Raw genomic sequence first — 27,959 nt, 5'->3', positions numbered from 1 at the left:
TCTGAATATGAAACACCATGTACGGTATACAAGACAGAAGGCAGCATTTTGCAATTCATACAGTTATCATTTCAATTGTTGTTCTATTTAAAACCATAATTTGACGATTTATTGATTGATTGATTGATTGATTTCACCAGAAAATTATGTATACAATGATTGAGATATATAAAGAGGAAAATTAATATACCAGGTATTATGTAAACAATTTGAATAATTCTGGTGTGGACCATGAAAATAGTTCAGCAGAACTAGTCTAGTTCATGGCCCTATCATTTAAAATAAATAACTAGTATGAAAAGAAAGTGGTATGGTAACATAAATGAGTAAGTACCTAATCCGAAAAAAATACATGAGTAAATTAAATATCTAAGTTAAAACAAAATAGCAGTAAGTGGTATGCATCATTTGGACGACAGGATGCTCACTGTGATATAAGCATTTTTTCAGTGCTGTTTTAAATTGGTTTCTATTGTGTAAACCTTTTATTTGGACAGTAAGGGAATTCCAATATTTGAGCGCTGAATATGTGAAGTTATGTTGGTAAAGTGATAAATTCATTTTCGGGACTGACAAGTTTCCATTGGAAATGGCTGTTGTTGGGTAACGATGGGAATGCTGATCAATATAATAACTGATATCATGGGCAAAGCGATTATTCTTAAGCTCAAATATGAACAAACAAGTGTGAAGTTTGCAGAGTTTGTTAATGTCAAGGATGTCAAGCTGTTGAAAGAGAGGTGCAGAGTGCGTATATAAATCAGAAAAGGTAATAAGTCGTACAAGCTTTTTTTGTAAACGTAGAATTGGTTCAAGTAAAGTGGGGTAAGTATGTCCCCAAATTTCAATACAATATGTTAGGTGCGGGAGAATTAAACTACTGTATAACAAGAGGAGGATAGATTTTGGCACGTAATGTCGAATACGTGATATAATACCAACTTTTGAGCTGATTATTTTACTTATTTTCTCAATATGAGATTTCCATGTCAGGGATGGGTCGATGGTTACACCCAAATATGTTGTAACCGAAGCACCCTCTACCCATGTACCATCTATATCTATTTTTCCCTTCAACATTAGTATGGCGTTGGGGTGTTTTCAAAATCATATAACTTGTTTTTGTGCACATTAATTGTAAGTTTGTTGGCCTTGCACCATTTCACAACTTTGTCGAAGTCTTAATTTATTATGTCGAGGTCAACAGTCTGGCTTTTCAAGAATTTAAACAGGTTTGTGTCGTCAGCGAACAGTCGAAAGTTAAAGGCGGTAGTCGCTTTATTGATGTCGTTAATATAAATAAGAAAAAGTATTGGACCCGAGATGTACCCTTGTAGAATTCCGCACTTGACCGTATTGGAGAATGACGAGGTACAATGTTTATGTTGACACAAGTAACACATTTAATGAGGTGTTGAAAGGCCGACAAATCGTTTAACGTATTTGAGTCAAACATCTCATCAATATTCATTAATTCATGACGTATCGTGTCGTCATATAAATACTGTAAGATAAACGTGTGAAACATGTTTCATCGCGCGACAAGGTGGGCTATATATTTATAAGAATATCCAATACGTATTTGTCAATGATTTTGTTGACACATTAAAGATGTGCAATAAAATACCGTCAAATTGTTCATATGGTTTTAAAATATGCTACGAAGTATATGTAATTTAGCTTTGTGACAAACCATGTTTTATTATACACGTTAACATATATAAACATTTACATATAAACACAAACTATTTATTGACGCAGAGAAAATAGCTAATTGACCTCGAAAATCAATATTTCGTCATTTTTTAATTTTCAAATAACCTGTGATGGTCACACATTTTAACAACCACAGGTTACTAAAAATAACCTAAATGCCATCGCATCGTATACATATGCCATTAGCAGTATACAAGGCGCAATAACCTAGAAATGCAGGGAATACATGAAGTACAAGGTGAAAATACTGACGAAATAATAATTAAAATAGCCGATCTAGCAGGAATTCAAGTATCGGAAAGTGACATTGATATTAGTCACCGATTGCCATTGGAACCAGGGCAACGCTCACCTGGGATTATCGCCCGCTTTACAAGAAGAAGTATCAGAAATAAATTATATAAAGCAAAGAAGAACTTGTATAATAAATCTACATCAGATATAAAAATTGGAGGATTACAACGAACAAACCAACGGATTTATATAAACGAGCAGCTTACCGAAAATAACAAGAAACTTTTTCATGAAACAAATAACAAACGCAAAGCCGCGAAATGTAAATTTATTTGGACTCAAAATGGGAAGATATTTGCCAGAAAAGACGAAGGATCTCCAGTTGTAAAAGTCCATTCAACAACTTGTAATTGTGCGATCGGTAAGACAAACAATAACTATGAACTCCGCTGATACAGAACAAACAACTGTAAAATATAACTGCCAGTCTTATAGTGTGGAGCAATATAATACATTTTCCAGTTTCCATCTAAACATTAGATCAATTAGTAAACATTTTGATGACCTTGTTATTTTTCTTAGCGTAATAGAAAACAAAATATCCATGATTGCATTAACAGAAACATGGTTACGTAATGAGACTGATTGCTCGCTATTCAATATTCCATGCTACAATTTTATCACCTCCAACCGTATACATTCCGAAGGTGAAGGTTTTGCACTGTATATTCATGACTCATTGTCATTTTCTGGTGTTAACGTTATTGAAATCAGTCATTGCGAGCACTATTTGTGGACACGATCATAGAAAACAAAAGTTTGTATTTGGAGTTATATACAGGAAGCCAAATACTCCCCTTCACGAATTCCTAGATACTTTCGAAAAGTGTCTAGACTATATGTCTTCCAAAGACAAAAAAATGTATTATATTTGGTGATTACAATATTGATTTCACGAATCCCAACTCCTGTGCTAGTTATGTTGCCTTACTGAATAGATATAACTTTGTTCAAACAATTGATATCCCAACTAGAGTAACGCAGAATACAAACACCATTATTGATCACGTAATTACAAATATTACAGATTATTTCATCGAGTGTGGTAGTATTGAAACCGATATCACTGACCATTATACAATCTTTGCTATAATTAAAACCTTGACTATGTTCTGAACCATAACACATTCTTCTACAAATATGACTTTTCACGCTACAGTAAAAGCGATTTCATTTCCGATTTGAGCAATATTTCCTGGCAACCCATACATAACTGTAATGATATTAATTATGTACATGCGACCTTTTGCGATTTGTTCTTAGGTACTATTAAAAAATACGCCCCATTAATTCAAGTCAGTACAAAGAAGATCCCGATACGCAAACCTTGGTTATCAAAGGGGCTAATTATTTCAACTAAATCAAAATTTAAATTATATTGTAAAATGAAATGATTGCCAAATAATGATGAAATTCGAAATAAATATAAACAATACCGTAATATCTTGACAAAATTGCTTAAGTCAGCCAAAAAAATGCTACTATACACGATTTTTGTCTGCCAATGAACAAAACATGGATGACAATTAATAAATTATTAAATAAAAAGTCTAGCATGACATCACCTAAAAATATTATGGCCAACGACAATAAAAACAGACTATTATCAAAAAGCTTTGATATTGCAACTGAATTTAACAATTTCTTTACCAATATAGGACCCAATCTTGCAGCAAAAATAACTACGCCCACTAGGTTTAATGAATATCTGTCAGGAAATCACCCCAACTCATTATTTTTCCATCCAGTCACTGAATACGATATTATAAAGGAAATTGATTGTTTGGACCCCCAAAAAACCATGGGATATGACTACATACATCCAAGATTTGTGATTGACGCTATTACTATCATTTCCGGTCCACTCACTCATATTGTCAACTGCTCTCTGACCCAGGGCAAATTCCCAGATGCATTAAAATATGCTAAAATTACACCTATTTATAAAAAAAAGGATCTGCCTTAGATATAAATAATTATAGACCAATGTCAGTATTGCCCGTGCTTAGTAAAATAATTGAATATGTGGTTAAAAATCAACTGGCATTTCTCGACAAATTTAACATTCTTTTAAATACTCAGTACGGTTTTCGTAAAAAAGTACAGCACAAAGCTCGCCCTTGCTGATTTAATCTCGGAAGTCACTGATGGCATGGATGAAGGGATTATTACTTTTGGTATTTTCATCGACCTAAAAAAAGCATTTGACACAATCGACCACGATATTCCTTAACAAAAACTGACATACTGTGGTATTAGGGGTCTTCCTTTTCTTTGGTTTCGTAGTTACCTTGAAAACCGTCAACAGACCGTAAATATTAATGGTACCTCGTGTTAGATATGAAAATAAATAGCCTACCTTGTTCTGGTAGGAATGCAACAACGTTCGATTCCGATTACACGCGATGAAATATGTTTTCTTTACCCGTTTATATTATGATAATTAGATGACGGCATAATACGTCATGAAATAATGAATGTTGATGAGATGTTAAGCTTGGTGATGCAGATGATTTCAGATATGTTAGGAATTATTGTTTATTAATTGTCATCAAATACTCACATATTTGGTTACATATATGTTCACTTATATCAGATAATCACGTACACATGTTAACTATGCTTTAAAATAAGCATTTTTTTTATTAATTAGAAAATAATCAAATAATGTCACGAATTGTCAAATTACTACAACTTTCCAGTTGTAATAAACAATGTTGCTGTTTCATGTATTCCACTATTGTTGATAAAGATGATTTTCCAGAGCCCATTCATGCGTTTATTGTTTCCAGTGTGTAGATTTAAAAAGGACTATCGTCCATTAATTCCAGGTCCGAAATTAACACGCTAAATTTAAAATTGACACGTGAAATGACGTCGTAGTTAAATAAAGGTTTGGTGTATATGATAAAGTGTAGCATGCTGTGAAGCAGTATTTGGTTTCACTGTATTAATAGGCAAATTATACAAATGTAAATCAATATTTAATTGTTCTAGCTATATATCATGTGAAGCAACTAATACAAAAAATGTATTGTATGGTTTCAATTTATTCAAGCATTGAACTGCCATACATATGAATTATAATCTGTATAATCTGACTGTCAAATATTTTGAAAACTAAATAAAAATTAATTTTAATGAACATGACCAGAGTCTTTCACTATTAAATGCTCCTGTCCACGGTTGCACAAACATGAACTCGATCGTACATTACCGGTTCCTTGTAACTATGTTTAAAGTATGGTCTTTTTAAAACCACATTTTGTTTCCGTTCAGTTTCCTTGCATGCCTAAACACATAAACTAATCTTCAGTTCCCACGTATCTTAATTAACAGCTAATTTATTAAATCATCTCCAGAGACACCGAAAGTAAGAAAAGCACGGCTAAATAATGTATCACATCTATAATAAAAAACGACAATAACTTCTTACTGTTCATCATGGGGTAATACTAAATATCTGGAGTGTATTGACAGCACTTTTTCCATTCCAAGGGGGTGGACATAGCTTTTCTCCATTATATTCGATGGAGATGGTAGAGTTGTATGTCGATGCACACACACACCCACACATACATACATACATACATACATACAGACACACTGATACGAAAGTCAGAAACTAGAAATTCATGATAATGTATAGTATCAATGTTTATCTATTATAATTGACACAAATTTATCTTCCCTCCAGCCTTCACACTTTATCGGATATCTATGTAGTACAAAGTACCATACTATCATACCAATATATATGTTGTCAAACAAAAAATAAAACATAAAAGGTGGAAATATTGTTGGTGTTGCTGTTTTTGTATAATTCCAATAGCCTCACTTAAATGCATTTCACTACTTATTCCAGAAAATAAATACATCTATTCTATGTTTCACTCGTTCCTGGTGGATGTTCTCTCAAAGATCTGTGCAACGTAAGTACGACATTACCTCCCAACGAATCAATAAAACTGCACATGATAAGTTACATACTAAATTATGCTCATGTTATACTCATAGAGCAATTATAGTATACCGCAGTCAATAAGCCATGAATATTACTGTTGAAATTAATGGTTTATAAATTTCAATGATAATTAAAAGCAACATGGCCAATTGCAACGTATTTGGAATTCTAGGATAAAGGGCAATTCCACAGCAAAACGGGACATAGAAATCACTATTTCATTCTATACATGGTAGTAATTTATTCACAAAACCTCAAACCTTCATTACGAGATTGTTGTGAATAACATCTTCATTTAAGTTGCTTCATGGTTCATTTTCACCTGATTTAATATGCTAAAACCATCAATTTCAAAAGTAAGGATGTTAAGTGAGGTTTTGGGCATTTGTTGCCAAGTATTGGACAATCCTCACAATATGTAAGAATTGTGCCATTGGAAACACTGTAACATACTTCACGTAACGTCACATATTGTTATGTAATTTAATTGCGTTAATTTTTAGGAGAAAAATGCAATGGTAAAACGCCAAGTTTTACCACCCTTTTACGAGTCTGTTCTTCATGCATGGTCGTCAGTAAATTTACGTAAACCCCCGGGAAATCTTCAAGAAATCGTGAGATTATTTGGAACAATCAAAATATTATTATTCAAGGATAATCTATCTTTTATAGAGAATTGTATAACATAGGTATAGTTTATATTACAGATTTATATGATAAGAATGGTAAAATTCTGTCTTGATATCTATTGGTTAATCGTTTGGAAGGTACGGCAATTTTTTAAAATGGTTTGGTCTTGTGGATGCAATTCCGAAAACTTGGCATAATAAATGTTCTTATGTTGTTAGACCCACTCTCCCAGTAAGTGTTCCTAGTGATGGTAAAATTATAGTTATCAGCAAAATGTCTACGAGAATATTTACCCAAATACTAGTTAAAAGGAAATCCCCCCCCCCCCCCGAAAAGCGAAATATACTACCAAAATTTGTTTCCTACTATAACTTTAGACTCAGTCTGGAAAAAATTGTATGCACTTCCGTACAACGTTACAATAGAATCCAAGTCACGTGCGTTTTATTGTAAAATTTTGAGAAATATTCTATATATTAATTTTATTTTATTTAAAATGTCCCCGGCTTATGCATCATCTCCCCTGTGTACGTTTTGTAAAAAAAACAGATGAAACTTTACTACATTTATTTGTAGACTACCAATATTCAAAGGAGCTTTGGGGGTAAAGTATTCCATAACTGGGGCAAATTTTTAAATCTAGACAGTCTTCCAGATAAAAATCAATTACTACTTGGGGATGGAAATTTTAGTACTATTAATAATCAGGTTATATTACTTGCTAAACGGGCTATATACACTGCTAGGTGCCAAGATACGTTACCCAGTTTCATAGTATTAAAACATTTAGTGTTGAATATTTATAAAATTGAAAAATATATTGCAACTCGTAAAAATATTATGGAGCATCATGTTAATAAATGAAGTGATTTTCCAGTCGAATAAGTAAAATTTTATGTTCTTCACTTTACTCTGATAATTTGTTGTATTTGTGATTGGGTTGTACTTATTAGTTCTGTTTCCCTTTCTTGTATTGTTAATTGAATAAAAAAAAAAACACCAAGCTTTCTGACAATCTAAAATAAAGTTACTTAGTTTTTGTCTTTTTGATATAATGTTACACATATATTATATTTCTGATTACCCTCCGGCTGTATGTCAAGCTCAGAATATTTCTTCTTGACATGGGAATCCCCGTGGTACAATTATGTCTATAACACAGTATCAAATTCCACGAAGTAATACTCTAGTAATAAAGGCAACCGAAACAACTTCCAATCCCTCTGAATGTAACGTCCGTCACCATGGAATTGCCGTAAATGTTTCATAAAAATCATGTTAATGAAGTAAGGCTAATATTGTATGTTTCCAGATGACATAAATAATGTGCAAAAAATATCCATTTCAGCCAGAGTACAATTTTTAAAGAATATCATATTTCTCACCAAGCAATGATACATGATTTTTCAATTAAACATGCTTTCTAGTGTCTTTGTAGGACCTGCATGATTAATTCGTCTCACATCGATTTGTTGAGCACTCATAATATGTTTCTTTTGAAAAAGTAATCTGAGCCCACAGGTGAAACTTGACACGCCATCAATTACTTACCTGTTTAATCTTGTTATTAATCAAAATAGTGCTTGTTATGGCAAACTAAATACTCGCGGCGCAACAAAATTGTTTATTCAGCCTAATAAATATTTATAAATTCAATGGTGGTTCAATCCAATAGGCAATCAACAAGCTTAATGGGCATCAATGTTATAAAAAAAATGTCCCATCAGAAAATAGAAACCTCTTGTTTTAGTTTGAATTGGAATGTTCATGATACATATTTGTAAAGATATACTCATATTGTACTGATATTTTTTCAAAAAGTAAATTTTTATCAGCACAATCAAGATCATATACATTCCAACAGCCCTTTCAGATGTTTTTAGATAGGCCTAATTATATTGAGGATAATGTAGTTTCTTCCATGAATGACTCAATTTGTCATATACAATTCAATTTACAAGTCTTGATTTCCTTATGAAATTATTATGAAGGTACAGCTAACATCGTTATGATTTTACACCTAACGGTTCTCCTCCTACAACAATGTAAGGCACAATGGCCCAAGCAAGCCATGAGGTACCTTTATAGAATAATTTACTAACAATAATATTACTTTATCAGTATTTGACGCTGGTACAGTATTTGATTTGATACTGTGCTACCATGTCTCTCACATCTGCAACTCATCAGCGAAACATGGTTTCAAAGATAAGTCGTGCCCATAACGACATCATTTCAATTTGGTGTAAATTATGGTTTATGGCGAGAGACAATACCACCTTTCTCAATTCATCAATAACAGGTAAGAGGGTCGTTTTTTGACAGTCAATGTTATATTAGGTCTGTCAATTGACGGAGGTTTCAGCATTAGGATTAGCCTGATTTCATGTCATGTTTCGCGAATAAAAAGTTACCCATTACAATAAATACTGCTTCTATTTGAAGAATTTGAAGGAAAGGCTAGCGCATTCTTATATATACTTCCCTTATATGAAATTGTTTGTATGTCAATGTCTTTTTTCTGTATCTAAATCTTGAACACTAACCTTTTCTCCGGCTTCCGTGTGATGTGTTGAATCATTTCGGGGGTTTGCCTTGCAAATTTGGGTGGCAATTTTCATTACACCGTTCGGGTAATCTGGTTGGACGATGCGTTTCCCTGGAAACATTCATCTACTGGATTTGTCTACGTGCGAGCATAGTACTTGTATGCTGATCCATAACTTCAACAATATGAGTATGTGAGGAATTGCCAACTCCGAAAATGACCCACTGAACAATCTGCTTAAACACAGTTCTTGGAAGAACGATTAGGAATCACTATTGTTAGATATGCTAATTATAATTTGACTTCACTTTGATGCGTGTCCATCCAATACGACGTCATCGCTTATATTGCTATCGCCCTTCCTTTTCCACGTGTGTCCACTAAATTGAAGAGATAGAGCTCATTAGACCGACTTCTGTGCGACTGTTATGTGATACTCGTCGTTCTCGAAAATACCGATAGTTTGATTTGTTGAAAGATGTGTCTGTGAAGTTTGTATATGGTGTCTGTAGTATGTAGTTTGTAGTCTGTAGTCAACTTTTTACATTTTTCTTCAACACCTTTAAACCAAATGCTTTCATATTTGCAACATAGATTCTTGGGGTCGTCCTCTGACAGATTTGTTCATTTCTGAGTCTGATTGCTGTGATATTATACATATAGGTACCTCAGGTTGATCTCTCTCAGATTTATTTATTTCTCTGATTTTGATGAATATTTTTGCCATTTTTCGTGATACTTGATATTTCCGATCTCTTGTTAACAACCGTCCAATTGCTTTGATATAATACATATAGGTACTACATGCAGACCTCAAATTTGTTCATTTCGTGATGATATCGTTAATTCTCTAATTTTGAACAATATTTTTTGGTAAAAGGTGATATATTCGACTTCTTATTAAAAACCGCAAGCCTGATTGCTTTGATTATATACATATAGGTACTTCAGGTAGACCTCCCACAGAGTTGTTCATTTCGTGATGATTCCCTCAATTCTTTAATTCTGATGAATATTTTTGTCATTTTTGGTAAAAAGTGGTATTTTCGACTTTTTGTTAAAACTGCAACTCCAATTGTTTTAATATTTTATATATTGGTACTACAGGTAGACTTCTTTCAGATTGCTCATTTCGTGATGATATCTTTAATTGTCTAATTTTGATGTCATTTATGGTAAAAAGTGATATTTTCGACTTCTTTGTTAAAACGGCAAGTCCTATTGCTTTGATATTATATATATAGGTACTTCAGGTAGACCTCTCTAAAATTTAGTTCATTTCGTGAAGATATCTTTAATTCTCTATTTTTGATGAATATATTTTTGTAATTTTGGGTGAAAAGTGATATTTTCGATTGATTGCTTTGATAATATACATATATGTACTACACGTAGACTTCCCTCAGATTTGTTTATTTCGTGATGCTTTCTTCAATTCTCTAATTTCGATGAATATTTCTGTAATTTGTGGTAAAAAGTGATATTTTCGAATTCTTGTTGGAAACTGCAAGTTAGATTTCTTTGATATTATACATAAAGGAACCTCGGGTCCACCTCTCTCAGATTTGTTCATTTTCTAATGATATCTTCAGTTCTTTAATTAAAATGTGCACTGCTAACAGCGGAGCTATCTCATTCAAGAGGTTGCTTGTTACAATTTTTGACTGGCTTCAATAAAATATTATATATATTTGTCATGTGTTCTTCTTAATATGCAAAACTGAAATGTACTAAGCACTGCTGCAGATAGTAACCAGTGCTACAATGAAGGCATCTGACAATGTGATATGACTAATGTATCAGATGAATATTTATTGTCATGAAACCTCAATAATATCCATAACTGTACTGTTGTCTGACAAGATATATGACCGAATATATATCAAAATCACCATCATTATCAAATACGGTCATTATTTCCTTAAATATTTATAATTTTAACTAGCTAAATGCTGTATTTGCTCTATCAGAAGCACACATTTGGTAGATTCTCCGACTTTCTGACTACAGTGTGATAGAAAATTAAACATATGCTACCAATCGTGATAATAAATACATTCAGTCACAAAGCATACACATGAAGCGCTTCTAAACTAATCAAATCATTGACTATTATACCATGCATAGATTGTGTACATAGAAGCAGATATGCTTCACATTATTAACCATGACCACAAATTGAGTGTTCTATATCAATTGAATTAAACAAACTATCTTATATTGGACATATGTTGCAAACTAATGTAAATGCATTAAGTACTGGCTAGGTTTAATTTCGCCATGTTCGATAATAAGTACAATTCATTAAGAAAATAAACCTGAACATAACAAAAAATAACAATAGAACCTACTGTTTCACTGCCGAAGTGAGTGAATATGCTCAACATACCTACAATTGTTTGAAATTAAATGTAGCAGATATGCAAGATGGCACTAATAAATACAAAACCTTAATGTATCCGGTTTTATTCAAATCACTAAGGTTGACTGCTAGCTTTGACAAAAATGTAAGTTTGTGTGGATAATTTTAATATGGTGAAAGAATACTAATTTGAATAGTTCGCAATGAAAATTAGTGAACACGACTTGTTAAGAGTAAATAAGTTGCATATTATTAAATATATAATTATTATATATAAAATGTCTACTCATCCTTGAGTCGTCATATTCCTGTATAAATGTTTTACTGAACAAACCCTTTACCAAACATATCATCAATGTTTAATATCTCATGACGTATCAAGTCATTTAATTATCATAAATTCAAACAAAGAAAATATTACTTCCTGTAATCAAGGTCGAGCGTTACAGATAAAAAGATGACACGATAGGCATTTTATTTTTTAAGAATATATAGCACAATTTTGTCGTCGTCTTTGGTTCATTAACAGGCCATATGGTATATTTAATGATATGCGGAAAATACAGGTAATTATATTTATATGGAATATCAACATATCGCTCATATGTACCTGAAATTTTTTATTGATTTAGGGAAAAGATTAATACCAATGCTTCGTGAATTTTTACATAGTCGATGTCAAAATGTACTCAGAATGCAGAAAATATCCTAAATTACCGTTCCTTAATCCATTATTTATTTTTGAAACAGAATATGCTATGACAATTTGTGTATAGATTGCTAAATACTTAATAAACCAATATTAAGATCGACAGTTTTCTTCATAGTATTTTGTTACACATAAAATGAATTTGGTATGCGTTTACTAGTTAGTTCTAACTGGAATACTAGTTAGAACAGACGAAGATGTTGTATTAAAAAGAAGTCTGGACTGGCTTATTAACACATTGTTTGTCTTCTTTCACTTGTAATTGGACAATTCTACTATGTGTCATGATTGTTCGAGGTATGACTATTTGTTCTCTCGTCAACAGAGTGACAAATTGAGATGGTAAAACTCATATGATAAGAAACGATTATTCATGATCGGCAAACCATCCATCGCCAGCAGTCGCTTCAAACAGTATTTTTAGTTGCTTTAATATATTAGATATGTATTACTGTCATCCATTTAACATTATGTTTCCAAAGTGTTATAATATAGTTTACAAATCATTCTACAAATATGTTATTAAATTGTGAAGGAATGTGATGAATGCTTCTCTATATCAAAAATGTTTGTAAAATAACGGCTTGAGATACAAACAATTTAGCTGAATTGTAGTCAGTATTAGAGATGCAAATGCGAAATATACATTGCATATACCACAAATAACTAAATTTGTATGTATATATGTTATATTTGTCTTTAGTTTGTTATAGTTTCTTTAGTTTTTTAAATCCTACATTAACCATTTAATGAAAAAATAATATGTAGTTTCAAGTAAATGATCCAATTATACATGTTTTCCTAAAAGGCACTAGAATGTGAAATTATGTCATAAACATACTGTACAGTATTCAAGACAAGACCATGCATGTGACATATTAACAATTCATCTGTAGTTACTGTGCTACTCTATGAAGCCCACAATATAACAACGTTGTAGTAGGGCACTCGGAAAGAAATTTTGCGCAGCTCCATGCGTCGTGTTTGCTATAGAGGTCAATATATTCTTTGTGCTTGTTGAAACGCATGTTTGCTGACCGTGGCGAAGTGTGTGTTATATGGTTAATTTCCAGCATTAGTGTTATTTAATCACCGTTTACCGAACTCCATTATTTGATTGCCATATATACTTAACAAAAACAAAATTCTTTTCTAACCATCATCAAAATAACACCTTAATTACCATCGGGGCATCGTACCATACAAATATAGCTTAAAATATACGTCTTGTGTCATCCATTATATTTGGCCGAAAGTAACAAAGAATTTTAATTTTCCGGGAAACACGTGTAATTATGTTAATTTTGGTAAGTATGTGGCAAGGTGTCATTTGCTTGCTTCGATGTCGTGGTACTTTCTTTCGACAAAAAGCAAAGATCATTACAATTGTTATAGTTCAAAGCATGTTCTCCAACATGGATTCGTCGACCGTTGTTGCCATGTCTGACCCGTTCCTCATCAACTTCATGCTCTGACTGCTACTATACGTGCCGCTCAGAGTTGCTGGTCGTTCAGAATCGACCCGTTCACCTGGCGCCCATTTGAAACACGGCAGCCACCGAAGGGCCTTCCTGAAGCCGCGCCGGAATCTGTAAGCAAATAAATGTATTTCACTTATTCAAGGACAATGACCTAAAACATCACTGCCATATCACATATTATTTTTGATTTCGACATTTCTACCAAGTGAGTCTTCATATCCGCCATGTTGTCTGAATACGTCAATATCGCCATACGTCATCAAATCCGCCATTTTGCTTAATAATTACACCACAACTTGATAGGTAAATTCTTACGTTTGAAGTATTGTAAAATCTTGATGAAAAGTATAGCAACTTCTTTTAAAATGTGATGACCGTGTGCGTTGAAGAACGACTTCGAGAATGCATTTAGTTTTTGGTAAACTAAAACGCAAATGAGTTAGTCTGCGAAATGGTTAGTGTTCGTCTCAGGCATTTTTTTTTCTTTCAAGTGCACTCGCGTGTATTCGGTTTTCAAAATTAGAGGTGGCATGGATCAACTCCGTATTCGTTTCTACACACATTCTCACTGTTACCTATTGAGCGCGTAGTACCAACGTGCGAAATAGAATTCTCATCTTATATCACCGCACACGATTATGAACATTACAGACGTTACGTATTTAAGTTATATTAGTCGTCGTAATCATGGTGACATGGTCACGTGAACGGCATATGATGGGGTATATGGATACTAACTTAAAAGTGTGTACAATAAATGACGGACACTTCAGAGTGGTTGCGGCACACGCGGTGCGCATGTGAACATAATGTATGTAGTAAGGAATGTGCAGAAACATAATGAACTCATAATAACACACTGAACCATTATATCTCGTATTGAATAATATCGTCAACGATTGCGCCATATTTATTAAATAAGAAATATTAAATGGAAATGATTCGTTGTAAATTGATTCGTTGTAGATCACTAAATCCAATTGATATGTATCATCGAAAGGCAATTTTAAATCTCAGAGGCACCATCAATAATGGTATAATATATAATATATATCATGCTATACAACAATACTAAAATACATTTGCTCACTTAAATATCTACATGATGTGTGAAGACTTAGGTTGCCATGCATGCATTACGTAATTTACTAAAACGAGTCCAGAAGCATAAGCCGGATTCTGATTGGTTGATAGGATGCGCAGACATTGGGGATTTAAATGTCACATGCCAAATAAGTGCATTCAAGATTTCGGATATTTTACAAGAAAAATAGTGAACAGCCATGATGAAAGGTGCTGTGGAAACAGGCAAAACGATTCAAGAATACAATAAGTATTGTATATGCAACTAAATTAATACAAGTAAATTGAATGATAAGAAGTGTGATTTATGAAAGAAATATATAAACATATATACTAACTTATATGAACTAATTTTGTCAGGTAACTTTTTAAAGCCAAGCAGCTCATTCATTCTATTACTTCCCCATAACTTTAAAATGAACAGACAACCGGTTACTAAATAGCATTTCAGACACAGAACCAAAACTTCGTGCTCTCGTGTTTTAACGTAATGCTTTCAAAAATGGTCATGTAATTTAATCACATTCCATAGGGGGAATAACCATTGGGACAAAACGACCAACCAGAAACAAGCTATGCTTTCACACTCGTGACATCATCTTACTTCTGGTCGCGGACACGTCATGTACTCGGCTTTTGTATGTTACTTTCGTGTATCCCAACGATTTGTTCCATTCGTCCGAGGTATAGTGTACACACGGAAGCCACTGGAAAACTTTCTTGAAACCTGTTCTAAAGCTATAAATGAATGAAGTGAAGCCTTGAAATGGTTGTAATATATGATGGAGAGTAATTCAATTTAATTGTACGAAAAAACTAAAAAATCTTGCCTATTATGGGAAGGGAGTAGGGATTTAGACATAGTAATGCGCTAACGAAAATGTCACCCGAAACACGGATTGATTGTCTTGTACAAGAGTAAAGCTGTATGAAAAACTGACAAGTCTTTCAATGTATTCTGAGTTTGTCCCAATCAGGATGCTCATTAGGTAGTAGTCGGTAATGTCGTCAATAAACTCCACAATCTGTCGCAATTAAACCTTCAAACACATAGCTCAAAATGCTAAAGGCAACGACATCGCATAATTACCAGAATAAATAAGATGTGGGTGACAACTTACCTATCGTTCAGCCAACAGTAGATAAACGGATTGTACATTGAATTGCTCATTCCCAACCAAAACACAGCCATGTAAATCTCACGGGCATTAGGATGACTGTACAATACATCGCTGTAGCTTCGTCCCAGTAAGAAGTAGACGTGAACCGGAAGCCAGCAGATTGCAAAGATAACAACGACTAGAATCATCATTTTCACAACCTGTATACAAAACGGCTAAACATCATCATATAGTACATTATGAACTTGGGTCACACGTACCAACGTATGTTGCAACTACGAATACTCACACTGACATTATTATTTTTTTTTAAATAAAATATGGTAATTCCAAAAAAAATAAATATCTGAATGAATAATTTAAGGTAATGCACAAAGGCAACAACTAGTGAAAAACAACCTGATTGATTGCCGCATCGAGGGAAAGCTCCAATTTATATCACGCGTTAACGTTAACATCGCAGTTATAACAGTGTTGCAGGATTTATAGAAGTGATTCCTTAATGCATAGACAAGTTAAAGTATTCACACGGCTACTAACAAACATTACACTCATACTACAGTCATATGAATATCCAAACAACATACCAGAAATATATATGGTAGCACACTCTGCGAGCGTAAAGAGATGACCTTTTAAAGACACACCAAATCTGCCGGTGCAATGTTTTAAAAAGGACAATTTAATCACAATACTGCAGTCGCCAAACGTATGCAGTAATAAATTCGTTCGTACACTGAACTAATACATCTGGTGGTCATTATATACGCTATTCTTAAGATTACTAGTAATTTTATGGTGATTAAACAGATCAACTAGCTCGGCAATTTGGCTGCACAACTATTTTGTCGGTGTACAATGTAATGTATTGCGACTACAGACGTACATGAATTTTGTTTCCATCATATTGTAAACGATGTTCTGTTCATTGGCATCCATTGACGCTACTGTACACATACCATCGACATAAGTTGTTGAAAATGCAGGTGTCAACTTGACAACTGCAAAATTCATCAATGTAATAAGGTGACAATATCCCGCCATGTTTACGGATTATTCGTAATAATACAGTTCCTAAATCCCAGTAATACAATGCGGTGATTGTAATTACCATGGTGTGTCGCTCACACTATCCAAATGCATATCGACATAAATTTGGAATGCATATTTGTGAGGCTTATCCTCTCAACATTAACAATCTAATATAATGTAATCTAGTGTGATGTTCAATGTATGCACTGATCTGATACTACAACTTATACATCAAATACATACTATGATGTTTTCAATGTTCACTGATCTGATAATATAACGTATACATCGCATACATGTAATGTTTCTACTGTTCAACTGATTCACTGGTCTGATGATATCACATATGCATCACACACGTGTAATGTTTCTACTGTTCAACTGATTCACTGGTCTGATGATATCACATATGCGTCACACACGTGTAATGTTTCTACTGTTCAACTGATTCACTGGTCTGATGATATCACATATGCATCACACACGTGTAATGTTTCTACTGTTCAACTGATTCACTGATCTGATAAATCACATATGCATCACACACGTGTAATGTTTCTAATGTTCAACGGATTCACTGATCTGATGATATCACATATGCATCACACACGTGTAATGTTTTTAATGTTCAACTGGTTCACTGATCTGATGATATCACATATGCATCACACACGTGTAATGTTTCTAATGTTCAACTGATTCACTGATCTGATGATATCACATATGCATCACACACGTGTAATGTTTCTAATGTTCAACGGATTCACTGGTCTGATGATATCACATATGCATCACACACGTGTAATGTTTATAATGTTCAACGGATTCACTGATCTACACCACATACATGTAATGTTTCTACTGTTCAACTGATTCACTGGTCTGATAAATCACATATGCATCACACACGTGTAATGTTTCTAATGTTCAACTGATTCACTGATCTGATGATATCACATATGCATCACACACGTGTAATGTTTCTAATGTTCAACGGATTCACTGATCTGATAAATCACATAGGCATCACACACGTGTAATGTTTCTAATGTTCAACGGATTCACTGATCTACACCACATACATGTAATGTTTCTAATGTTCAACTGATTCACTGGTCTGATAAATCACATATGCATCACACACGTGTAATGTTTCTAGTGTTCAACGGATTCACTGATCTGATAAATCACATATGCATCACACACATGTAATGTTTCTAATGTTCAACGGATTCACTGATCTGATGATATCACATATGCATCACACACGTGTAATGTTTCTAATGTTCAACTGATTCACTGATCTGATGATATCACATATGCATCACACACGTGTAATGTTTCTAATGTTCAACTGATTCACTGATCTGATGATATCACATATGCATCACACACGTGTAATGTTTCTAATGTTCAACGGATTCACGGATCGGATGATATCACATATGCATCACACACGTGTAATGTTTCTAATGTTCAACCGATTCACTGATCTGATGATATCACATATGCATCACACACGTGTAATGTTTCTAATGTTCAACGGATTCACTGATCTGATGATATCACATATGCATCACACACGTGTAATGTTTCTAATGTTCAACGGATTCACTGATCTGATGATATCACATATGCATCACACACGTGTAATGTTTCTAGTGTTCAACGGATTCACTGATCTGATAAATCACATATGCATCACACACATGTAATGTTTCTAATGTTCAACGGATTCACTGATCTGATGATATCACATATGCATCACACACGTGTAATGTTTCTAATGTTCAACGGATTCACTGATCTGATGATTTCACATATGCATCACACACGTGTAATGTTTCTAATGTTCAACGGATTCACTGATCTGATGATATCACATATACATCGCAAACATGCAATGTTTGATACTACACGAGTGACATGTTAATCAATGCATCATCTCGTTAATGTGATGGTAAAAGAAAGTTCTGTGAAGCGAGAACAACATTTCGGTCATTCACGCTATAAAATAGTTATAATGGTAAATATAAAATGTCATTAAAATATAACTTGAATATAATTTCACTTGAATTTTGCAACACGCGAGAAACATTTTTTTTACGACGTCGTGTATGTTTTCGTGTCTGATAATCGTATATTATTGCTGATTGTGTTTTGTCTCACGCAATGGTATATCCCTCGGCAGTTATGGTAAATTTTGCAATTGATTTTTCCGCCAATCAATAATTCCAAATTCTTCATGTATATTCATATTACTTTTTAATAGTTATCATGAGTTTTGGGTGAAGTATGATTGATTGGGTTTAGTTAAATTGAATAAACAATTAGTGTAATATACCACGATATTCATGAAATAGTCGCGAATGAAATAGCATTGAAATCTCCTGTAGCAGTTTGGTCACTTCAAATTTATTTATTTTTTAACGCAGTGTAACAAAGCAGCTGTTACTGTGATTTCACTTTCGTGTCATATTCAGTCTAACATTGTACTGTCAAAATAAGCATATTTAACAATGCTGAGTGATATCAAAATAGATTTAATTCGACAATTACACAGGAAGTGAGGGTGTCGGCGCGCGTCATGTGAATCAGCAAATTGTCGTGATCGCTTACGAGCACTGAAACGATTTGCATCGGCTGTGTCACACAAACCGATAATCCCGACCGTTTAATCCTCTTATAGCAGGATGAAATCATATTTGTAATTATTACAAATATTGGTTTGATTCTTACATCAATGGTGTTTTATACATGCCGACATATTTATATATCTTTGATGTTACAGAGTGTAGGGACCATCATTAGACATCTCATAGGCGTAAGTTAACGTTTGTTTCAATATCATTAATTCAACAGTATTATTAGTTATATAATAGTAGTAATGACATTTTCGTGTGATCATAAGCAGTCAATCGTACGTCAGCTCAGAAAATAATCCACAGTGCTGTCTCGAGCAATATCAATGATGGCGGCTCTCTAATTTACATATCACAAACAACGTTTGACGGTTTTTGCCAATAAGACCTAAACAAATCTAAGTAATCTAATCTAACCTAAATGTCACTAATTACAAGAAAGTTAAGACACTTTGTAAGAATTTAGCGAAATTAATTATCAGGGCAACATATAATTCTAAACGTTGACGTTATTGTATTCCCCCTCCTTCCAAAATGTATGTATTAGTGACGTGTATTTTGTATACGTCTTGCTCCTTGTTATTGCAACTTAAACCGCATAAATGGGTGTCTTTGTACGTACAATCGTTCTCTATATACATAGTACATTTCGTTATCTGTTATATTATTTCTACATTATACGCACCTTTCGTTTTGCCTTTAACTGCTCTCTGTGTCTGTTCGATGTCTCTCCAGGGGCCTGGCTGCCCCATAGCTTAATACCAACGATACTATAAGACACGCCTTGAGCAATCAATGGTAGGAAGTACGTGGCCACCATGAAACTGAAGCTGTACCTACATATATACAAATGGAAATTGTGTTTGACGTTGTAACTCATTTTCTGTCGTATCCACACCGAAGAAAACAATTTTCAGTGAAAGATTAATTGTGTCACGATCTCATTCACTTGCATCGTGGTCAAATCTACCTTGAAATTGAGCCAATAGTGTACATATCAATGTCTTTTTGTTGTACAACACAAAATTAAGGAATTGGAAACCGTGGGGCATAGTACAATTTGCAACTCTAAGAATCTTGAATTTAAACAAAATTTCAATTTGCATACGTTTCACAGGCCATCATCTGATATTATTTGATATATAGACTGGTAATACTAAACGATCAACGTAGTATTATAGTATTCGTATTGTACATGTTCATTTAGAGCATACAATCATAGAACATGTACTTTTTTATTTGCACTATCAATCTGTCAATCTTTGACTAGTCCGTTATTTGACTGCACGTTAATGAACATGTTTAACTAACTGTGGAAGCTTACAATAATATCCAACTCTGTGAATACTCAACTCACTAGCTTGAAGGTATTGGGAACGATGCGATTGTAGTCATCAGGTACGTTTTTAAAACTACACTAGAAAAACGTATAACTATCTAGATTTAATACTGAATTCTTTAAAAACAAATCACTGCCTCATTCATAGAGTCTTTTTATATTTACACAAATGTGTTGACAGGTTGGTTTAAATGGGTTATTAAAAAGGTGGGCTCATGCCTCCTATAATGGTGCAAGGTGTTGTGAATAACGAATATTATTTTAGTGTCATACGTATGATATAATCGCCACGTCAAGCATATACAGCCGAATTTTATGATCGTTTCGTCTGTGCCAAATTAAACATTTAAACATTTTTACATCTGTGTGTCCTTGCATGAATTATAGTAGCGTGTACAAAAAGAAATAACTTCAGTGACGTTAAACTAAATCGTCGTCATACAATTATACCTAGGCCTAACTTGTGTGAAATGCAATTTTATCAAGCAGAAACAAACTCAGTGAAGTTATTGCCGTATAGTTAATCACTCGCACGAACTATACGCATTTATATTTCGGGTTACTGTTGTTGTATGACAAACAAAGGTTATAGCGTTCTAGTGGCGTTAAAACATTGCGTGGGATTCAAGAAACGCGAACCTATTTTGGGGATATTTCTACGTTTAATAATCTGCTATATATATTTGGTGATGGTAAGTTTTGCTAAAGTAAAGGTATTTCAACGTCATATTGAAATATAGGCATTTCCTAAATCAATTACAATAAAAAGACAATCATTCGATTTTTGTGCAGACGTTCGAGCCGCACATTTTACGGACTATGCGAGCTCTTGCAGTGAACTAAAATCACCAGAAAGAATAAAACGCATTTAAGAATATTACAAACATATTCGGGGAATTGTCTGACGCTGGCAATACAAGGAAATTCACAGATATCATTTAGGTGAATTAACTTCCGCTATAACTTGCCTTCCTACTGTACAGATACAAATACAAGCATTTTGTAATCTCAGCTGCAAAATGTTCATGAAAAAATCAAACTTTGTCTTTTCAGGATAATAATAATATATCACTACTATTCCGACTTTTATGTTATAACTCATTAAATTATGCTGTAAGAAGACTTACCAGAAATACCAATCTCCGTAATTTTCCTGGTCGGGCCATATTGTAGCACAGACTCTTCGTACGTAGATGGGTGTGTCCGTTATCGCTGGAGGAGGACATGCACCAACATCGATATTGGTAAATATAAGCCAAGGGAGGGCGATTGCAGCTGACGCAATCCACACGACGGCGATAATCGTTTTAGCGAGGATCTTAGACATCCTCGGTCTCATTGGGTGAACTATCGCGATATATCTGTCTATACTTATAGCCATTAAAGTGAAAATACTTGAAGCGACTGTTAATGGTGAGATAAATCGTACGATCTTGCAATAAGCATTCCCAAAATACCAATCATTTCGGAGGACGTAGGTGAAAGTGAACGAGATATTAAAAATCGCGTTTAGGGCATCCGCGAGAGCTAAGTTAATGATGAAATAGTTAGTCACTGTTCTCATACGGCGATGGGCGAGGACGATCCACATAACAATGCAGTTTCCCACGGCAGCGGTTATAATCATCGCGCCAAAAAGTAAAGTCCATATGAAGGTCTCTATAATCGGCTGCTTGAAATCTTGACATGTTTCGTTCCAATTGTACTCGTAATCGTATTCTACCGATGGTGCTAGTGTGGAATGAAGAGTGAAGTTCAAACTTGCAATGTACGCGGAAGACAATGACATACTTGCAGACTTGTGTTTGGAAACTCAAATTTGGTGTGCGTTGCTGATGAAGACAGTCCAAATTAAATGCACATTTTATATCTCTTTACTTTGAAATATTGAGGTCTTAAGGTCTTAAAACAATCCGGTGATCTTCCGACTTGCAAGGGTCAGACACAGGTTAATGCGCGATAACCCCCCTCTCAATAATTACACGCTTTCATCGTTTGGCTACAAAATTCAGTAATCACGCTAAATAGTCAGTCAGTAGATAATCCCACTATGAAAGCATCACTGGCCTTTATAATCCGAGAAGTCCTATGATCAACACCCACTTGAGTAGACAATGAACAATTAAAATAAATCGAAAGCTACTGTCCAACAGTATCCCTGAAAACAAATTCAGCGGTGATATTCACTTCTGTAACTTTCAGACGCTGCAATTTTATACAGGGAATTCAAAGGCTTCACGATATGACAGCTGTATCAGACAAATGCAATCGAATGTCCCAACTAGCGGTTATTGTATGCAGGTTTCTCTAAAGTTAATCCGTATCTATGAGAATGTAAAAACATAATATTGTGAGCAGAACGTTATGACGAACATGTCCCTATACATGACACATACACACAATAACTGGATACCATTGATCTTCCTTGAATTGTTTTCACGAATATATAGAACAGTTGTATACAATGCTCACTTCAATTCGTGAGTTTATTGGAGAATTTCACACGACAGAATAGGCTTTGTTCTCAATGACATGATATTTAGTGTATTTGGTAAATCACGTCAGCTTTGGATAACTGCATATTGATAATAATTTTCTCAGAAAGATATAATAATGGGCATACCTTCAAATTCAAACAGAAATCACCTCTTCATTTTAAATTTCTTGTACTTTTTTACGAAATTGTATATTATGCAGTTATATGTTACTTTGTATTGTTTTAATATCATATAAAGATAATAAAAAAAAATTAAAAAAAAGTTTACCGCAAAATGCACAATGTTGCAGCTGGGCGCCAATGTCTTTTTGAATTTATATCAATTTTGACATCACTAATGCAAATGTCTACACAAATTAGACACGGCTTACCTCGCAAATACCATTAAATCGCGGATAATAGCGCAGCATCACAATCCTCGTGTTAGTACCATGTAAGTTACCTTTCGCGAGTAAGCAATTACAAGTTTTGATTCCACAGATTCCACAGGGGCAGTCGGAGGCCATACGTATGAACAATGTTCTCGGTAAGCCGCTACACAAACAACAAGCCTACGAGTGTTACATCTAATGACACATACACATAAAAGTAATGTGCGCCCTCGAAGAATTACGATGTGTTTTATGGCAAACACTAATAATTAAAAGACGGATTTGCACCATTTACAGAAGAATATAGTCAAGAAACAAAGTCCTTGTAAGTGCACATTAGCTTTCAAACAAACGATCATCGATATCACCGTGAGGAAGCAGATGCGAAGTTGTTTTTTAAACTAAGACATCTAAATGTAAAACAAATGCATTTCACTTAACCATTATACAAAATATGTATTAACTTATGATCAGGTTTGATCGCAATGACAAATTACAAGAGAATATGTGTTCACATTTCTCCATGTAGTGAAATGTGCTATTACTATTATGTCCTTGCGTACAAATACAATATATTCACACGTGCATCTTAAATATACTAAAAGTATTACGCGACAATATATCAACGTACTCATTGAAGATATACATATTTACACTTTTAATAATTTTTAATTAATAGACATGTTTGAATATTATATTGATTTCGTGTGCGCGAATGCTTCTTAAAACATATTACGCAATATCCATGTTTTTCTAATGGTTCTTGCTATTTTAAAAGGTATAACCCTTTTGATGTAGCTGAACTACATTGTGCTCTACATCAGACGTATTCCTGAATTATGAAATGCCATTGCCCTCATTCAAGTAAATGTGTGTGGTGAGACACGTTTTGCTCACAACCTAGATACATTTGTTTCCAGAAGTGAGTTGTTGTCTTAAGTTCGATCAATACGGTAATTATATACGCACATATACTATAAAACGTTTAATATTCGCAACCAGGAAGTTTCACGATTTAAGCATGTTATGGTATTCGTGAAGACATTATTTCGAAAAAGCCACAGACCATCCGGTTTTCAGACCCCCGGAGAAATTTTCACCGCTACAAAATTTCGCAATTTTTTAAATGAATAGAGGTTTGTCTCGTTCGAATTTATTCCACCACGTTTATCAATTATTGATTAAGGTTTGAAAGAACATGAAAGGTTTAAAAGATTTGACTATCTAGTAATTGTTACATGTAGTTTCTGTAAAACGTCTCAAGTGGTTATCCATGTTTTGAAATTATTTAATTATGTAGACACTGTGTATGTCTGCTTGGAGATGTATTTGTTTCATTGACACAGAATGACACTGAATATTTGAATCGTCACAAACTAGCATTTCATTCATTGTAAATAGAAACATATAAAAGTGGCGTTTACTCATCACTTATGTTTGTTTTAAGACGAGCGCAAACATATGTGAGAGGCCCTCCATGGCAACTAGCTTACTTTCACGGTTTTTGTTTTATTACATTTAAAATTTAAAATCATATTGCCCTTTTGTTTTTGTAAGTTAACATGATTTACTTTTCCCTTTGCTGAAAGTTTAATAGTAGCGGTCACGCACGTTTTCTTAGTACGTGCTAAGATACGGATTAAATGTGGCCCGTTTTAAAGACACTGTTCTAATTGAACTTATATATTCCAGTGGTAGAACTAAAACTTATATATTCTAGTAGTCATGTAGGTGCTAGTTAGAACGATATGTTGTTCATATTACTGTTTTACTTATCACATGTCATCGATAAAAACACATCTGACTAGATAAAATAAAAACTTAATGTATTTACAGTCAGACGTCCACTACAGTGATGGTTTTATATCAAATTGCAAGTGTAATATTCGTCACAGTAACCATAATAAAGTATGGGATTACGTGACAGGGCTGTGCGGCTATTACCCTACCAAATGTATTTTCTATACTGGCCCGATCGAAAGCAATCACATGTGTACTTTAATCTAGGTTTCACGAAAGTTGCATTCGTTAGTGAATGAATTAAGCATATGACACACTCACCCAGGGTCGACCCTTCAACCACAGGTTAGAATTAAACAATGTTCTAACGAATATTAATCCGATGCAACAACTACAATGCTTTATAAATATTAGAAAATCATTTCACAACTTATCAATTACATTTATTTTAGTGAACATGCGGTGCATACACGGCTTTCACGCCTTGGCGAACAAGCAAATTGTTTGAAGTAACGTAACACAAAGCTAGACGTGTAAATCAAATAACATGAACTAAAAATCAATACCCATCTAATTCAATCTAGTAAATCTAAAAGCCAATTAGTTAAAGCTAATAACATTAGTATTTTCTTCATTTAGAGTATTTGCATTAACGGCTAATAAGAACGCACATGTTTTGAGAATAATCTAATGATGTTATTAATAACATTTATTTTTCACCAAGATACACTATTTCGATTTTTTGCTTTTCGGTCGAGAAAACATAATCGTTTTACGCTACCTAAAGATGCGCCCCTGAAAGTTCATGAAGTCCAATTTACCGCTTTCATAACAATGAATGTACCACGTGACTAACTACAGACAAACCAAACTCTCGTTGTGTGTTTTTAATACTAATCATAAGTACATACACTGCAATAAACAATCTGATATACGTGTTCGCTGTATGACCTGAATATACCAAATTCATTGGTTTTATTCATGAGGCACGATTAATATATACGTTTCCTCAATGAGATATGAAAACAGGCTTTATAAATGCTTTTAATTTAGTCAGTAAAAAGCAGTACCAAATGGCACACACATTTAACCACCGTTGCCTTGCCTTGCGTCTTTGCTATTTAAGAACAGCGAAAGAAATAAAAGTCTTTGCCAAGCGGATATGATATGATACTATTTCAATATATATCTTGCCACACCCAAGAGAAAAGTACTTATATTTAGTTTATTTAATTTAGTTTTTTAATATATATTCGTTCCCGGTGAACATTACGAACATTGAATGCCTGTGCCGTCTCTCCTGCAAGTGGCCACAGTACATATGCTTTGAATTACGTGGCAGGGTCGGTTACCATCTACAATAAAAAATAGTACTTATAACTTCAGCAGATCGGTAATATCATAAACGCTAATTTATTGATCATTGAATACTACATTTTAAAAAGCGTGTGTGGATCGTATCACCAATCTATTCAACTATTGAAACAGTAATCTGACAAAACGTAATTGATTCTACATCTTCGACACAAGTTACACTGTACAAATTATATCTCTAGCTTCACATTTAAGAAAAAGGAGTTAATGCATGTGAACGTATGTGTGTGCCATTTGTTTAGAATTACCACTAAGGAAATGTCGGCAATTGGCTTGCAAACAATTAGGATCTTTTACAGGGCGAATCTACAGTGTGAATTAATGCAACCATTGTGTATATATATAATAAATATGATATGCTATAACAATAATTATAAAAAAACACGTCAAGTGAATAGATACCGACATGGAAAAGTGTGATAAAATAACGTTACTGAAAAATATTACGTGGATCATTACTCTACTTCACGATCTGTATCGGCGTCTCAAGGTAACATTTAAACGGGAAAACCGTGTTATTACCGATGATATGAGATTAGGGTTGTAATAAACACGGGAATCGTGTTTGCATATAACCTTGTCAATCAACGTAATTGTGGTGTTTAGTGAAAACATTAATCTGTTGAATAAAGTATTATATTAAATACATTTGAAGCGTTCTGTGTAACGACTGGTTATTATGTTTATTTTTGTACATTAATTTTTGTATAGTAATATATGTGTTTTTACATGCGAGGATTTGGTAACTAAATGTTAGGTTAATGGGTCTGCGTTAGGTTTGAATAAATAACGCGCAATGGAATTTTAAATATATAACGCGCGTATTACTATCCTGAGACGTCAAGTGACCTTAAGGCTTGATCCTAAAATAATGACATAATATTATCCGTGCTCTCTCTCGTAAATATTCTTTCAAAGCAGCAAAATCTAACCGTTGATCGTCTAACACCAGTCGTAGACAAAAACAAATTCCTGACTACAATCTCACAAGAACAAAACAATTAAATGACAAGCACATTACACAGTATAGTCAAATGAGTAAGAGAAAGATATATA

At 33.8% G+C, this 27,959-nt stretch overlaps 1 protein-coding gene across 1 annotated transcript; it reads right to left on the bottom strand.

Annotated features, from left to right (window-relative positions):
- Positions 1-13,619: 13,619 nt before the first annotated feature.
- LOC100372001 (tachykinin-like peptides receptor 99D) lies at positions 13,620-22,710 on the bottom strand. The gene is made up of 4 exons (XM_006811180.3): positions 22,049-22,710; positions 20,268-20,418; positions 15,909-16,108; positions 13,620-13,812 (listed from the first exon to the last, which is right to left on the bottom strand). The coding sequence occupies exons 1-4, from the start codon at positions 22,708-22,710 to the stop codon at positions 13,620-13,622; spliced, it is 1,206 nt and encodes a 401-aa protein (XP_006811243.3).
- Between the last annotated feature and the right edge of the window lie 5,249 nt (positions 22,711-27,959).

Source organism: Saccoglossus kowalevskii, chromosome 19 (assembly GCF_978046115.1).
Source record: "Saccoglossus kowalevskii chromosome 19, keSacKowa6.1, whole genome shotgun sequence".
Lineage (NCBI taxonomy): Eukaryota > Metazoa > Hemichordata > Enteropneusta > Harrimaniidae > Saccoglossus > Saccoglossus kowalevskii.
Note: the sequence above shows the minus strand (reverse complement) of the source record. Positions and strands in the feature narration are given on the sequence as shown.